The 15,662-nt window shown below is 47.4% G+C and overlaps 1 protein-coding gene across 7 annotated transcripts in view; it reads right to left on the bottom strand.

The window, feature by feature from the left end:
* Positions 1 to 3,159: 3,159 nt before the first annotated feature.
* LOC149340219 (uncharacterized) overlaps positions 3,160 to 15,662 on the bottom strand; it is a 30,934-nt gene continuing 18,431 nt past the window's right edge. For 6 of the 7 annotated variants that reach the window (XM_089548992.1, XM_089548991.1, XM_089548995.1 and 3 more), the window contains 6 exons: positions 15,513 to 15,606; positions 14,564 to 14,864; positions 12,365 to 12,486; positions 11,231 to 11,292; positions 6,216 to 6,343; positions 3,160 to 4,737 (listed from right to left, as the gene is read on the bottom strand). In XM_089548992.1, coding sequence (XP_089405118.1) covers positions 4,727 to 4,737; positions 6,216 to 6,343; positions 11,231 to 11,292; positions 12,365 to 12,486; positions 14,564 to 14,864; positions 15,513 to 15,606 — 718 coding nt within the window. In that variant the 3' untranslated portion in view covers positions 3,160 to 4,726. The remainder of the gene's footprint in view (positions 4,738 to 6,215; positions 6,344 to 11,230; positions 11,293 to 12,364; positions 12,487 to 14,563; positions 14,865 to 15,512; positions 15,607 to 15,662) is intronic. The other variant, XM_089548993.1, reaches the window with a different exon arrangement.

Below are 15,662 nucleotides of genomic sequence, written 5' to 3'. Positions count from 1 at the left end.
TCTGTGTTGTTCGGCTCTTACGATCGATGAAAAAAGTGTCAAAGCGTGAAGCGTTGTATGTGATGTGTGGTCGTCTGTTTCTTTTTCCTCGACCGGTAAACAGAAGGCGGCCACGAAGTGCGATTTGCAGGTGAAAATAAAGTTCTTTGCCAGCATAAGCATGTTTTATTTGTATGTAGCTGTGGCACAGAGGTGTCGTCGGCTGCCGAAGCTTGCATGAAAGCCGCCGGTCGCAAATAACCGCTGTGCACACAGCACCCGCCGCTGCACCGACAGCGCATTCGCACGCAAACCTCCAAATTCATCGGCGAGTTCGTCGCATAGCCACACCGCAGTCTGCCTCTCCAGTCGAAAAAGGCGTCGGAACAGCTCGTCCGGCAAGTCAAACGCGTCTTCGTGCGCCCTCCTTCGCCGTTGCTCGCGTCGCCGCAGCCGCCTCAGCCACATACGACGCCGCTGCCGCCGCCGCCATTTTCTGTCAAAAACGAACGGTCCAATTTTGACCGCCTCGAAGCCGTCAAAAAAAATCGTCAAAATGCGCCTGCATAATTAGGCGTGCAACGTCACCACTTCTGTCATGTCCGTGACGTAAACGCCACTACCCATGACGCAAGAAAGCAACATGGCCGCCGAACACAGCCGACCAATAGGAGCGCGACTACGGCGGGGCTTTTTGACGAGTTTTTGACGCGTTTTTGACAAGTTTTTGATTTGACAGTTCCGTAATACGGCCCCAGGAATGGTCGCTCAGAAATACCAGCAAAAAATAAAGTACTGTTTTAATGTAAGTGAAAAATCAAGTATAGCAATCTGTTTTGTTTCGGTTCTGGTTCCATTTTCTTATCAGACAGTATTTCAATGCTTTTGCTTGGTTCAAGCTCCCAAAGTGCCAAGTTGAAGTGGATTTGAACCTTGAGCATCACGAGAACGTAAAGTGCGCGAGGCGAAAGCCTTTCCGTGCAACTTTGGCTGCACGGCCGTTGGCACACATAAGGCGGCTATGGGGAGACTTGGATTGGCTAGTCATGATTAATTAGTCATGACCCATGGCTAACTAGTCATGATTGGTTAATAACTAGTTGATGACTCGTTAGTTATGGCTAATTAGTTGGCCTAACTAGTCACGACTGGTTAGTCCCCTCCTTATAATATATAATGGCCTCGGGCCTTTAAGGATGAAATAAATGAAATGAAATGAACGTTCTGCTTTCAGCAACGAAATAAAATATCGACTAGTCATGACTTGTGATCAGTTATGACTTTCACTTCAGATGTAACGGACGGACGGACGGAGTCATGGCCACGAGTATGCGCCATTCAAGGCTGTCTTCGCCTTAAATATTATCATCCGGCACATCATTGCTCAGATTTCAGCAGCAATTGCAATGTCGGGATGTTCACTTAAGACTTTGTGACAGTTTTTAAAATAGGCTTTCAGAGTTATAAAGGCGTTTTTTCCGGCACACCATTGACAGCGGTACGCTAACTAGCAGGTTGGTTGACGAATCCTGAATAGTTACTGGATAACTCTTAGAAAAAGCCAAAATTTGCTGGGCCACTGCGCCAAGGTTAAAGGGACACTGAGGAGGTATTGAAGTTGGCTTGTATCGACAGAATACCAGCTCCTGATTACAAAAACGCCACTCATACTGACAAAAAGCTTTTGTAACGTAGAAAAGAGCAAGAACCAAAATACAGGTATCGCCGCCACAGGTCAAACTCGCAAGTACAAGCGTGATGACATCATAGGACAAAACAGTGTTGCTAGAACCAATGGTTCTATGGTTATAGTATAACCAATAGTTATAGTAACACTGGGACACGAGAAGCCACGAATCACTGAGGCGCGGCCAATGCATGAGCAAATCTCCTTGACGTCGCCAGATGTCGACACGCGCGCCTGCGACATCGGGACCAATCAGCGCCTGGTCACCGGCGGTAGGCGGGCTCCCGGTATTCCGCCAACGGTAACAAGGTACACGGTATGCTAAAGGTGTCTATTTGCGAGAACTTCGTTGACGACTTCGAGAACGGGATCCATCGTAACGCCTGGCAAAACGCCGGTGCAAACGTAAACGAAGCGCCGGTAGCGACGGCCGCAATAGCCGATAGATGCCTTCAACGTGCAGCCGGCCGTAGCTTTCTTTTCGGCTGCTGCTAGGCCGCTCTGCTGGCCGGTCAGAAATCACGAAGTCAGCGTTACGTCATATTTCACGTCACTTAGTCCTGTGCCGTCATAAGAGAATCCCAAGTTTGAATCAGAGCGGCGGGAAAAACTTCAACTTCGAATTCAAATTTCTGAAATAAATGCATAAACTGATATGCATATTATGAGCTACATGCCTCAGTAATTAAGGAGCGTAACAGTAATATAGTTGGAAGTTACCTATTCATTAGCAAGTCTTAGCTGCATTCTGCATTAGCACCGTTACAACTCAAAGCCTATTTTTAAAAACTGCGGAAATCTAAGGTGAAACACTCTGTATACTGACCCAGGCATGCTGCCATGCGTCCTGCATTTGAAGTAGTCTGTCTCTGCAATGGCTAATATGTGGCAGAGCGAATTTAACACATCGGCTGACAAGTGGGCTGGTATGGATTAACAAGAATACCACAAAAACTCAAAAATGGGGAAAGGTGAAATACTGTATTGAGGCAAAATGTCCCTAATTAAGAGCACAGATTCTGCTCGCAGAGCCAGCTTCTGTCTAAAGTCGAGAACACGGCAGACTGGAGTTTGTTGGCATATGATGTAGTGTTCGGCTGGCGAGCACAAACGTGCTCAATCTCCACCGCAGTACCTTAGCCCCGGCGACCGCATATCGAAATGCGAAAACGCGCGGCGGTACATTCTGAAGCCCTCGGACTACAACATGCCTTATAACCCGCGCGTGGAAAGAAATGTACGCTTCCCTGCAGAATACGTATATGTTTTGATTAGTGAAGCGGCGGACTGGCATAAGTTCCGCTACACATTCATTGCACAGGGCAATGCTAGACACATGCAGAAAGATAAAGTAACACTGCGTGCAAGGAAGCACCCAGACAACATTTTCACTTTGCAGCACTCCTATCCCCTCCCACCCCTGACCATCTACTTCTACAGGGAAAGGAGCTCAGGGGACTTTGGCATATGGAGCTAAACACAAAGAGGGGAACTAAGGAATAACCAAACTCCTTTATTTCACCGAAGCACACATTAACGGCAACTTGCCGTAAATCCATCAATGTAGAGGAAGAAATCACCCAAGGCATATTTCCAGAGTTGGCAACTTGACATGCATGGCCACACTTCGCAGGTCGCTTTAGTTATCACATATGGAGCTATCACAGCATTTTTCAGAGCAGCCCAGAAATCCCAATTCACACAACACAGGTTCTCTCATCAGTTAACAGAATCTGTGCAGCACCAGAACTGGAGTTTGCCTAAAAGCCTATGCTGTCCTCCCACCACAATACCGCTCATGTTTGGCGCATTAAGGCTTCAACTGCCAATGTGCCATTAATTGCATACAACCACTTCATAATGCACAGAACCAGCAAGATAATACCAACTCTGTCCGTTCGCACAACCCTCAATAACAATGGAAACTAGTTCATTGTGCCCAAGCACATGGAAAGTTGGAGATAATACTGACATGCATCGAACTTCCCTGGCAGCATCAAATCCTGTACATATAGCACATACACCTCCAAGATCATTATTCCCACTAGAGGCGTACAAAGATTCTTTGGCAGGGACAAACAGTCATACTAATAAATCGCAGAAATTTACAATCGTACTTCCAGGATGCCCACGATGTATGGGCACTTAAGTATGCTCGCAAGGAACTAGCACACAACAATATCACCCTGGCACTCATGACTAAACGAGGCCAGTCAATTGTGATCTTACACAACTCTTTTTATTGTGTTTTTTTTTTCTCAAAAAACAATACCAAGCACACTGGCTTGCGACGTACATTTCACTTTACCCAAGAACCTGCGCGCTCCCTCTGGCAAGGCCTGGCCAGGCGAAGCGTAGCGATTTTTACACATAGTACTACTGTACGCTTTGAGGCACATGGCGAAGGGATTGCGCGCTCTCGGGGAGAAAAAAAGGCACGCGACCAGTTCGTCTTCGTCACCGGCTGAGGAGGAGGTGAAGCAGAACTGCTGTTTACAGCACAAACACCGGCGAGAAGGGCACCGGGGGGTGTTGGCACAATACGCCTTCAAACACACCAGGACAGGTTGTGGCCCAATGAATGCCACCTGAATCTCAAGGCAATTTACACCGAAGCACTTGAGAGAGATCTCACCAGGTGGATAAGCGTTTAACAAGACTGAGGGGGGCAGAGGACAGGGAGAACTTGACGCATTTTGATGGCTTCGCTGTACAGTGCCGATGGGAGGGAAGATGAATGAATGAAAATCATGCACACAACTGATGAGCAAGATGCAACGAAAGAAAGGCACTCCCGGAAAATGCCCTGTACAGCAAGCACGGCTGCCCTTGCCCAACGCAGTCAAGTTAAAGCCGACGAAATTTTATGACGAAAAGAAATAAAAAACGAAAGTTAGCGAACAAAAAAAAACAAACTAATTAGCACTAGAACAGTACAAAACACACACACAAAAAAAAAGTCGTGGCATGGCCGCGAGCAGAGTCCTTTGAAGGAGTTGCAGCACACAGAGACACTGCAGAGACTTCTGGAGCTGCAGTCCCCATGGCCCATGTCCTCTTTCAGTGCTTATCTGTAGTTCAGGAAAAAAGAAAGGGGGGGGGGGGGGAGGTTTAGATTTCAGGTTGGTTGGTTTATTGGGGTTTAACGTCCCAAAGCAACTCAGGCTATGAGATATGCCGTAGTGAAGGGTTCCGGAAATTTCGACCACCTGGGGTTCGGGTTGTTGTACGGTAAACTAAAAGTGTACGGTAAACTAAATTAGACTGTGATATTGTGTACACAACACAGGTTACACCCACCATAGCTTAGTACTGAACTGAGGAGGGATAATACTGAACTTTACGAAGAAATGAAAAGTGCCATAAAGTACCAAACAAAACTTAACACCTCTTGCAGAGGTAGATGCTTCCCATTTTAGTGAAAGCAGTATATACAAGGTGATTATAAGTTGGTGCAGTCTGTGCAGGTGCGCAGCAAGGCTGACATATTCCCGATCTGGATCAATGATTATACAATTAATAAGCTGAAATTAAATAATCAACTATTATTTTAGGGAGCAAGGTTATACTGCTAAAATACAGGCTTAGAGCCAAAAAACCACTAGGATTTGCAAAGACCTACGTATTAGATTTCAAAGCAGTAGTAGCGTAGTGAGAAACTTGAGAGATGGCACACTTGTGCACAGAGAACGAATGATGCTTCGTCCAGAGGATAGTGCAATAGAACACTCAAGACAATGTCTGGCAGACACCATCAATGTCCGCAGCATTGTTAACGGCAGCAATCAGATTCAGGTGCGCGGAACGCTTGGTACAGCTATTGAACATGAAGAGGTAATCCAGCTATTTCCCTCGGCATTGGTGTCTACTTTTCAGTGACAGACTCCAGCATTACCACAAAATTTTTGAACGGCTCGGCGCTTAATATGACAGCTCATTTAATAGTTGCCGAGAAAGGTCAGGCGTTCATGCCATGACTCTCCATGTCATTCAGTAAGTGGGAGAAGTTTCGTTTTTATGGCAAGACCTCTAAAGAAGGAAAGGATCAGTGCAGCGACGCCACTCATGTCAGTCTCGTCTAAGAGTCTCCTGAAAACCTTCATATGGTCACAGTGGTAGCAAATGCTACAATTTGTTGAGGCTCAAAGGGGGCCTCACGTTCCTATAAAGACTAGGCACGGGATAGAAATTCTTTTTACTTCGTTCATAAGCTTCCATCAACTTTCCACAAACTGTGGCCTAGTTCCACACCTTACACTCATGTATTTTTTGTTCTTGTTTGCGCCCACAAAGTCTGCCCTCACACTGCAGTTGTCACATGCCCACGAAGTCTGCCCTCACACTACAGCTGTCACATACAGTCAGGTAATTAGGCTGCCTGGGCCACCGAAATACCTGCACACATGCCTGCAGGTAAATCAAGGTGAACCAAAGGGCAACAGAATGAACTCTAAGCAAAGGTAAACAGCAGGAGATTGCAAGTAGTCAGGTTGGAAGAGCGATGAAGGGTAGCATGAATCTTGCGGGATGCCCGCACAGCGCCACTTACTGTGCGTGGTGGCGGCCGATGTGGTCTTCATGTGGCCGAGCACCAGGGCCACAATGGAGTTGAAAGTCATTCGGGAGAAGCCACCCTGTGAGTGGCGCACGTAGTCCACGTGCCTGCGGATCTCTTGGCTGCATGCGCACACAAACACATGGGTGTTGAGCAGCTGCTGTGCACCCCCCTTCCACTGCAGTGTTTCACTCACTTGCTTTCAAAAACAGAAAAATTAACACTGAATAGCACAATTTGATATCTTGGACACAATTTACTCCCCTTACACACAAGGCAAAAAAAAGAAAATTTGGAGCACAGCATTTCAAGCACGTGGAAAATGTTTACCAGCTTGGTAGCACAGAACTGGGACTTCCGCATAAATTCTTAAAATGGAATGCTTAAGAGTAAGCATTCTAGAAACGTTTTTGTACGACAATACAATGATTTCAAACAGGAAACATTTAGATCGCATCTAATACTGAACATTTCATCATTCACTTGAATATTCAATTGCACTAAATATTCAAGTAAGCCTAACAAACAGGCAACCAGCTAACAAAGGCCCTGACGGAGGTTCCAAAGGACCCCTGAAATGGCATACACAGAGGCTAAAGAAAAAAGAGACACGATCAACAATCATCCTCTCGCAAAAACCCTTATTTAGCTTCTGTAGCTCCACTGATGCCAGCAATGATATTGTTACGAAGAAGACGAAGCTGGCAGTGGCGCGAGACGGAGCGCTCGCACTAGGCCAGCGGCCATTAAAATCATCTCTTATACATCGTCCATCATGCCTCATTCTTCGGCTGTCCACCACGTAACATTTGGTGGAGGTGCGGGGTAACGAAACCCCGGAAAGGGTAATTTATTTTCTCAACACAACCAACCAGACCAAGCCATACAAAGTAAAGATTACAGGGTGGAACTGCGCTCCTTTCAAGAGTAGGTCACCAGACTAACATTTTTAAGCAGTTTGCTCCCCACTACAACTTTATGCGCTGCAGTCTCCAGCCGGCTGTGTCCCCTGCCTGCTTGGTCTACAAACATCGCAGTTTTTGGCAAGGCAACGGCAGCCCCTCACAAATGAAACCTCTTCGTGGGTTTCGCGTGAGACTGGCACTGGGCATTGCCGCGAAGCTCAGGAACAGGAATTTATAAATATTTTCATATTATCGGCTCACATTTCAGGGCTTGTATGCAGCATGAACACACATTGGACTTAATGCAGGCATTTTATAGCCATATCCAAAACCATTTCATGGACCCTTTGAAGAGAATGGAAGCATTGTGATAAACAAGCAATCCACCGTTTTCACAAGATGTGCCATATTAGCTCGAATCTAATGCGCACCTTTTTTCCGATATATCGGGTCCAAAAATTGGGTGTGCGTTAGAATCGAGTACGACCCTAAATCTCCGATATATTGCCATCGGCATTTCAAAATGGCTGCCTCGTACGCACTTCGAGCCTAGCTGCCTAGCTGTCTATGCCTAGCTGCAGTAGCGTCCTCCGTGTGCTGTGGTACATGTGCTTAGGTTAGTCTACCCGTTTTCTGCATTTGATCTACCAGCATAGACATGCCGACAGCGAAGATGCGTCGAGTTCATCATGATGCCGCAATTAAAATGAAAATCATCATGTGTGCAGAGACGGACGGAAATCGGGCCGCATCACGCACATTCGGAGTTCCACAAACATGAGTGCGGGACTGGCGCAAGCAGAAGGAAAGGATTTTCACCAGCAAGGCTACATGAAAGGGTTTCAGTGGACCGAAGCAGGGCCGGTTCGCTGAAATAGAAGACTGACTCACAGAATACGTTCAAGAGCAGCGAGCGGCGCAGCAACCAGCGACAACCAATCTGCTCAAAGTCCGGGCGATGCAGTTAGCCCTACAAACAGGGCTAACGCGGAGAGACTTCAAAGGGAGCAGGTGCTGGCTGCCAAATTTTAAGAGAAAAGGCTGTTCTCTTCGAAGGCGGACGAGGATATGCCAGAAGTTGCACGAAGAATATGAAGAAAAGCTGCACAGTTTTCAGCGGTTCGTTTTGAGTTTGCGCCGCAGGAATGGCTACCACCTCAGCCAGATTGGAAATGTCGATCAGACACTGCTCTACTTCCACATGCCTGCCACCACAACCGTTGAAAAGAAGGGGGCGAAGCAAGTGCGCGTGTTGTCTTCCGGCCACGAAAAAACATGCGTCACCGCAATGCTCGGTTGCACTGCGGATGGACACAAACTGCACCCGTATGTTATATTCAGATGCAAGACGCTCCCGAAAGGAATCGTGTTTCCGAGTGGAGTGATTGTGCGCGCAAATGAAAAAGGTTGGATGACTACAGGCTTGGTCGCCGACTGGATCGATCACGTCTGGCGCAAGAGACCTGGCGGCAGTTTGGGCCTGCGCGCAATGCTTGTGGAGACGCGCTCAGGTGCCATCTTGACCAACGCATCAAGGACAAGCTCGCTGCATGCAACACCGGCCTTGTCACGATACCCAGCTGCATGACACTGCAGCTCCAGCCGCTCGACGTTTGTTTAAACAAGCCGGTTAAAGATAGGATTCGGGCGCTCTACACCGAATGGCTTGCGAGTGGCTGCCATGAATTCACTCCCAGCAATAGAATTAAGCGTGCCTCGCTGCAAGACTTCACTGGATGTGTGAAAGATGCATGGTGCACGATACCGTCTGCCATGGTCAGTAAGGCCTTTAAAAAATGTGGGATATCGAATGTCATGGACGGCACCGAGGACGAAATGCTTAGGTCCGTCAACGGTGGTAAGGAGTTGTCTGACAGCGACGACGAGGCAACCTTCTGCCGGCGTAGTGAAAACAATCTTGGCAAGTTAAGCAGTTTCCTTTTGTGTGTGCATGTTTTTTTATTATCACAACTTTAGTGCATCGAGATTAAATCTGTTTTTCCAAACAAGACAAAGTTGTATTACCGTATTTATTCGCACAATGATCGCACTTTTTTTTCCCAAAAATTGATGCAAATTTAGGGGTGCGATCATTATGCGGGGTAAATTTTTACAAAAATTTTCGAAAACGCAAACAAGTCGCAAGCAGACAACCCTTATCACATGGGCGCGTTACCCGCGGTTACGCCGCTGAACACGGTTATCGCGAACCGATCTCGGCTCCGAGAAGGTAGAGTGCGAAAAGCGCAAGAGCTGGCCCACTTCAAGAACGTACTTTCTTCACACTAAATCACGTTCAAAGAGCAACGCATCAAAATAGGCAGTGTGTATAGTGGTGCGCGACGGCGCCTTTATGTGGCCTTCGACCTTGTCCGATAGCGCGGCAACAGCGTACAACAGCAATGTCCCGCGGCGCTCAAGCTACGCATTTTACAGCCATTACACCGAAAAATGTCTGGTCCCTGCCGCATCATTGATGTACATAGGTGACACGTTCGCAACGCTCGGAGCACTGGATTGCAGGCGCTTACCGCAAAGGTGCTGCCCGCGAGCGCAGCGGACGACGGCGCTCTGTACTCCCTAGTCATCGCTAGGCCTAACTTGTTTCGTATCGAAGCCACAGTGGACAGCGCTTTTGAATTGACCAACGCTATAATGAATGTTCTACTTATGGCGCTGCCTTACTGACAACCTCATTGTTTCATATCAAAAGAAATATATACGATCAATTTAAGCGACGCCTTCGCAGCGGAGCTGGCCAAGCAGATCAGGTCACTTGCGTTGCAACAGTGGCACCTGCTACGCAGCTGCCAACGTAAAACTAGCTTGAATCGCAGTTATTACTCCTACCAGCAACTCGGTACAGGCCCGCGATCCTCAAGGAGGATTCATTTTTGATGTTCCCGTATCCCAGGGCTCATTATTTACGAGAACAATAAAGGGCTCATTATTTACGAGAACAATAAAGTTTAGCCGGATCACCGCGTCACGATTCGTTCGTTGCACCGCAACACAGAACGGTGGAGAGACTTGAGACAATGGCGAACCGTGGTTCGAGATAACCGCAGTTAAGTTTGGTACCCACAGTTAAGCATAATCGCATCTAGATTGCCCGTGTGACCGCAGATCAACCAACAGGCGGCTGCCGCTGCAATGCTGACAAAGCAAGATGGTAATCTGCACGTGCCATCTGTCAGACAGATAGCAAGTACGATCATTGTCGGCTAGACTCGACATCGTCGACAAATTGCTGCGGCAAGTTGGGGGTGCGATCATTACGAGAGTGCGATCATTATGCGAGTAAATACGGTACTGTATGAAAGCGTGAGGTGCGCGGTACTTTTTTTTTTGTCACGGAAAACGGGTGTGCATTACAATCAAGCTTTTTGGGCGGGGGGAAGGGGGGGGCACTACAATCGAGGGCGCGTTAGATTGGAGTAAATACGGTAGTATCCTCTAGGGAGTGGGGAATTCACCTGCTAATAACTGAAAACAAGCGTACGTGGGAGACAGGTGCAATCTGTTTTCACGAGGGGCCAGCTGCACCTGCCAAGTGGCAAGTGTCTGTGCTTGACAGCTGCCACCGTCTGTTACGTGCACCTGTCACTAACATCAACTACGTATATGCGGTAGGAGCAGGTGGTTTTCAACCAGTGGAGCTGGAGGAGAAGGGGCATGCGCAGAGCGGCCTTGTGAAAAAGGCGGATTGGAATGTCTGACCACTATTCATGAATGCATCTGCCAGCCAAACGAGAGCAGATTTTGTACCCCTAATTTAGTATCTTGATCAAACGATGAAGGCCAAAAACCGCCCTTAACTATTTTCAACCGCTTGAAATCTATCATGCCTTCTGTCATGTTTTACAGCTTCGTTCACACTTCACTGAAAACAATATGCCAATATTGCCTAGTTCCTTCGCATGGCACAAGGCGCATGGCACAAGGGGAGGGCACAAGTGTTAGTCATAACCTGAAGAGTGCTTTGCCAATGGCAACAGCTAGCAGTCACTAACAGTCGCAAATGCAATTTGATTCAATAAACCATTTCAACCCTTTTACGGCACCGGTAGAGAAAACTAGAGTGAACAAAAGCAGAAAACTCACTCTGAATAGTTGGGCTGCTGCTTCTTCACCATCTGTACTATTTTCGTTATCTGCTGCTCAGTCTACAAAAAGAAAGGATAAACGATGATGTGGTAGAACAAACTCTTAGGCTTGCTCAAAATGAACTTAAATACAATGAAGACAGTTTAGCTCACACTTACACACTTATAATTTTACTATGCCAATGGCTTGAGCATTCAGAAGTACACACAGAAATTCAGATCGATATATAACTGTGTCCACAGTCAGTTGTAACTCAGGTGCATAATTCTGTTTCACTGATAGCTTTATGGAAAGAGGACTACTATACATGTGCAGGTTGTTGATGAAGTACCCCAATTTCCAGACTATACCCTACACCCCAATTTCCAGAGTCCGCAGGGCTCATGTTAAATGAGAGAGCATTTAGGTTGCCTCACAAAAAATTTCCGGCTTCTTTGCGATGACATTATGCAAATCGTCAAGAGAAGCCATGTGACACATCACACAACCTGCCCAGCTGCACTGGCACACTGCCTAACCACTGCGCCAGTATAGTGGTACGAGGGTCTATGATTGAGATTGAGAGGGTAGTGACGCATCAACACCACATCAACACCAGTGGACCAATCATAGGGCACCGCGAAATCAAAATCTGAGGACACCAAAAAATTCCAAAGACCTTCAAAAAAAGAATGCTGAGTGAGTTACGTTCGTTACAAGTGGGCTTCCTCCATTTCACGTGATTTGGAGCAGTTTGGTGCAATTTTTCCCATTTTTATCAGGATGTGCAGGTTATGTGGCGTGGCGCAGTTTGGTGCAACAGTGGAATCACTGCGCTGCCCAAATAAGGGGGCACACTTTCCAAACTCTTCACCAGAGGAGCACTTGCAGGTGCCGAGGGCATCAAATTGGGCAGCAGCCAAACGCTGTCTACCTAGGCACAGGTCTCTTTAACTTCTGCCCCACAATCCAACAGGAAGCATCATACAAAATTATAGTGTACACTCTAGGACATGCTTTTTGAACTGTTTATTCAGTAGGTAGAAAAAATGGATTCTGTTAAGCACATTCCAAATGAACGAAACAAACCGTTCTATCAATGCTCATTAGGTCACAAGCATTAGGTTACCGTGTTTGGTCACCAGTGCCTACCTTGCTCTTAGTCGGGGAGCCTCCACGGCTGGAATACATGGATTCCACGTCGGAGCATGGAGCAGCAGCCTGCTCCATGCGCCAATGTAGGTCATAGAACTCTGGCACCATTGGCCGCTCTGCTGCAACATATATGCGCCATGAAAGCCAGCTCGGGTCACTCCAACCGTGCAATCTAATGTAAGTACAAACAGGCCCGTTACATGAAATTCCACAGGTGCTGATCACTGACCAACCCTTGCAAAGGTAATCCACAGACTTAAACCTAAAAATCTGAAGTGAAAAACACCTAGCAAACAAACTTCCGTTCACAACACAGAGGATGAACAAGAACGTCACAGTCTGTGGGCACTTACCAGAAGGGGGTAGCTGCAATCTTGGTCCAGCGATTCCTTGTGGTTGCTTTAACCCTTTCAGGCACTTTGTACACAATTGTGTAAGCGGCAAATTTACAGCTTTTTCTGAGAAACTGGAGCGAGCACGGAACAGTTACTTCATTATTTCAGTCAAATTGAGCACCCTTCTTGTTACAAATAAGTTGCTTTTTTTGTACCATGTAGCGAGTGCAGTAAAAAATATTTCACATAAGAGTGAGCTAGGCAGCACTTTTTCGGCCGTTTTTGTGCAGACAGGTTTTGCCGGGAGTGAAAACATCAATTGTTTTTGCTCAGTTTCGAGCGTAATGTGAATCTTCGAAACACAAAGCGATTGCGCGGTCCCTAGGGTGTTTACCAGACACACGAGAACATTTCGATGTTATTATTTCTAACAAATCTGACACTTTGTACGGAATTCTCCACATCGTTGTATAAACTTACCTACTGGTCTTTCACGTTCGAAAACTAACAAATTCCCTTTCTTGAGGCCTGACTATACTACTCAGGTGAAAATATAATCAATCGATTTTAGTCAAAACAAAAAATGGCGCCTGAAAGGGTTAAGGTCCACGTGCTGGCCTCGCGTAATGCCACACAAGCTTATACTGACACCTTTTGCACATAATTCAAATATGCCTGACGTCACTTCTTAAGAAATCCTTCTTGAGGGCCACAACTGATGGCAGGCCCTTAAGATGCATGGCCTACCAAGACATTCTACCACAACCATCGACAGCACAAGAATAATATCTTGTTACATGCTGCAGAACACAATGGCAGTCCACTCATGGCTGCTGCTATGAACGCAAACAATTTGGAAATACTTTGACATGCACCCTGAGAGTGTGAATTGCAACTAGTACGTGGGAATCTGTACCAACAGAACTGCACACTGGCTAAACTAGTGCTTCGGGGCAACCAAAACCAGTGCCAAACACCGAACACAAGGAAAGGGCAACAGAAGACTAGCCAATCCAAACATGAAATGCCTAGTGGTTTGGGCGTCTGCTTCGGCTGCGGGAGGTTGTTGGTTCGAAACCAACCGCTGGACACCCACTGGTAAAAATGGATACAAGCCACCCCCGGCCCGGTGCCCGGCTTCTTCAGGGGTGTGCGCTTGGAGGAGGCACCGCAAACCTCGCTGCGCCCTTTCGGGGGCAACCTAGTTTTGAGCACTCAGCCTGCAAAGGTGGTTCGTGTTTCACTGCAAAGTGAAGAGTTCGACTCAAAAATCGCACGCTCTAACCAGCGTGTCTCAAGACGTACAGGTTCAAACTACTGTAAGCGATCCTTCGTTCCGAAAAGAAAACTTCAGAGTATCACAGCTGACTAGACATTCCGGTTTTTCCGGCTGTCTGACTTGCGAGAAAAATAAAAAAAAGGGGCCACAAGGTGCGCTTCTACAGCACGAGGCGGATTTAGGGTTGCTTGACGGGGGAACTTATCTCTCATCCGTCAAGGCAACTGTGGTCTAAGACCCTTTTCCCAAGTATCTCACCCTAGAAGAGCTGAGCACCAGGCCAGGGGAAATCTTGTACCCATTTAAGAAACCGGTGGGTACCCGGCGGCACTGGGGATCGAACCCAGCACCTCCTGAATGCGAGGCGGGTGCTCTACCACAAGGCCACACTTCGGTTCACCTAGCATCCACTTTACAGATGAAGTGCACTTTCAGAAAACTTGCATAGACAGTGGTGCCTCTTTATACCCATACATAATTTTGAGAATAAATGAGACCGCATGAAGCCAGCCAAACCCATGGTGCCGGCCATCTTTGCTCGAAAAGCACACTGCCAATAAGATGGCAGAAGTGAATGCCCACCTGGCCTCTTGGCCTTGCGGTCAGCCAAAGGGGCCACTGGCCGCGGCCTCGGCTCGATGGTCAATGCATGCAGCTTCACATCCTCGGGTTCAGCACGAACTGGCGGAGATTTCTGACGCAGCAGCGGCGGGGGGGGCGATGGCCGTGCCTGTGGTGGCTGGCACTGCCCTACATCCCCATTTCCAATGTCTTCCGCCTCCCTGGTCGTAGCAACAGTTCCCCTGGGCCTCTCGGCTTGATCATTCCCTCCCTCCTCCTCCTCCTCATCCACAACGTGGTGGTTGTTCACCTCCTGGTCCGCCTGCGAAAATGAACGGCACCAGTGACGTAAAAAAAACTAAAAATCTCATAACCCAAGCCAAATCGACTTGTTGAAAATGTTTGCGCCTCTTTCCACAAGCGAGGGGAAATGAAGGTACGGTTTGGTTTGGTTTATGGGGTTTAACGTCCCAAAGCAACTAAGGCTATGAGAGACGGTGCAGCCATTGTGCACTCGCCTCATCTCAGCAAAGAGCGAAATTGAAAGCCGGACACAAGCCCTCCGTGTACAGGCCCAAACCCAGCCCGTGCCTGGTGAAACAGCAAACTTCCCAAACAGGCCTAAGCCTGTGCAGTGCCCCAACACAATTAAGAGTTGCTTAAGACTTGAGAGACAAGTTCTGGTAGTGTAACAAACTGGCTTTACTGGCATCCTTTTGCAGAAGCTTTTTCTCAGCAAAAGGGCACAGCAATAACTTGTTCCACACAGGTTAAGCTTCTCCAGCTTCATGCTACATACGCTTTTCTGCTGTTCACTATATGCAAAGTCTTATTGTACCTAATATTTAAAAAGCAAGCACGAGAGTCAGCAAATACCTATACGAAGCCTGACAACTCAGCTAACAAGCACACTGCCCAATCCAAAGATGACAAGAACAGAGGCGTTCGGAGAAAATAGAAACAGACCAACCTCATTCTGTAGTGGTTGTGACGGTGATGGTGGTGCTACTACTGGGGTGTTTTGCAGCTTCTCAATCTTGAGATGAAGCTGCTGCATCTCGCGGCTGCAAGTGAGAACACCAGCACTCAACAAAGCAAAACTACTAGTGTCCCATGACTG

This window comes from Amblyomma mixtum, chromosome 6, assembly GCF_055824585.1.
Source record: "Amblyomma mixtum isolate Tamu chromosome 6, ASM5582458v1, whole genome shotgun sequence".
NCBI classification, from domain to species: Eukaryota; Metazoa; Arthropoda; class Arachnida; order Ixodida; family Ixodidae; genus Amblyomma; species Amblyomma mixtum.
This window is presented reverse-complemented; position numbering and strand designations above follow the sequence as displayed.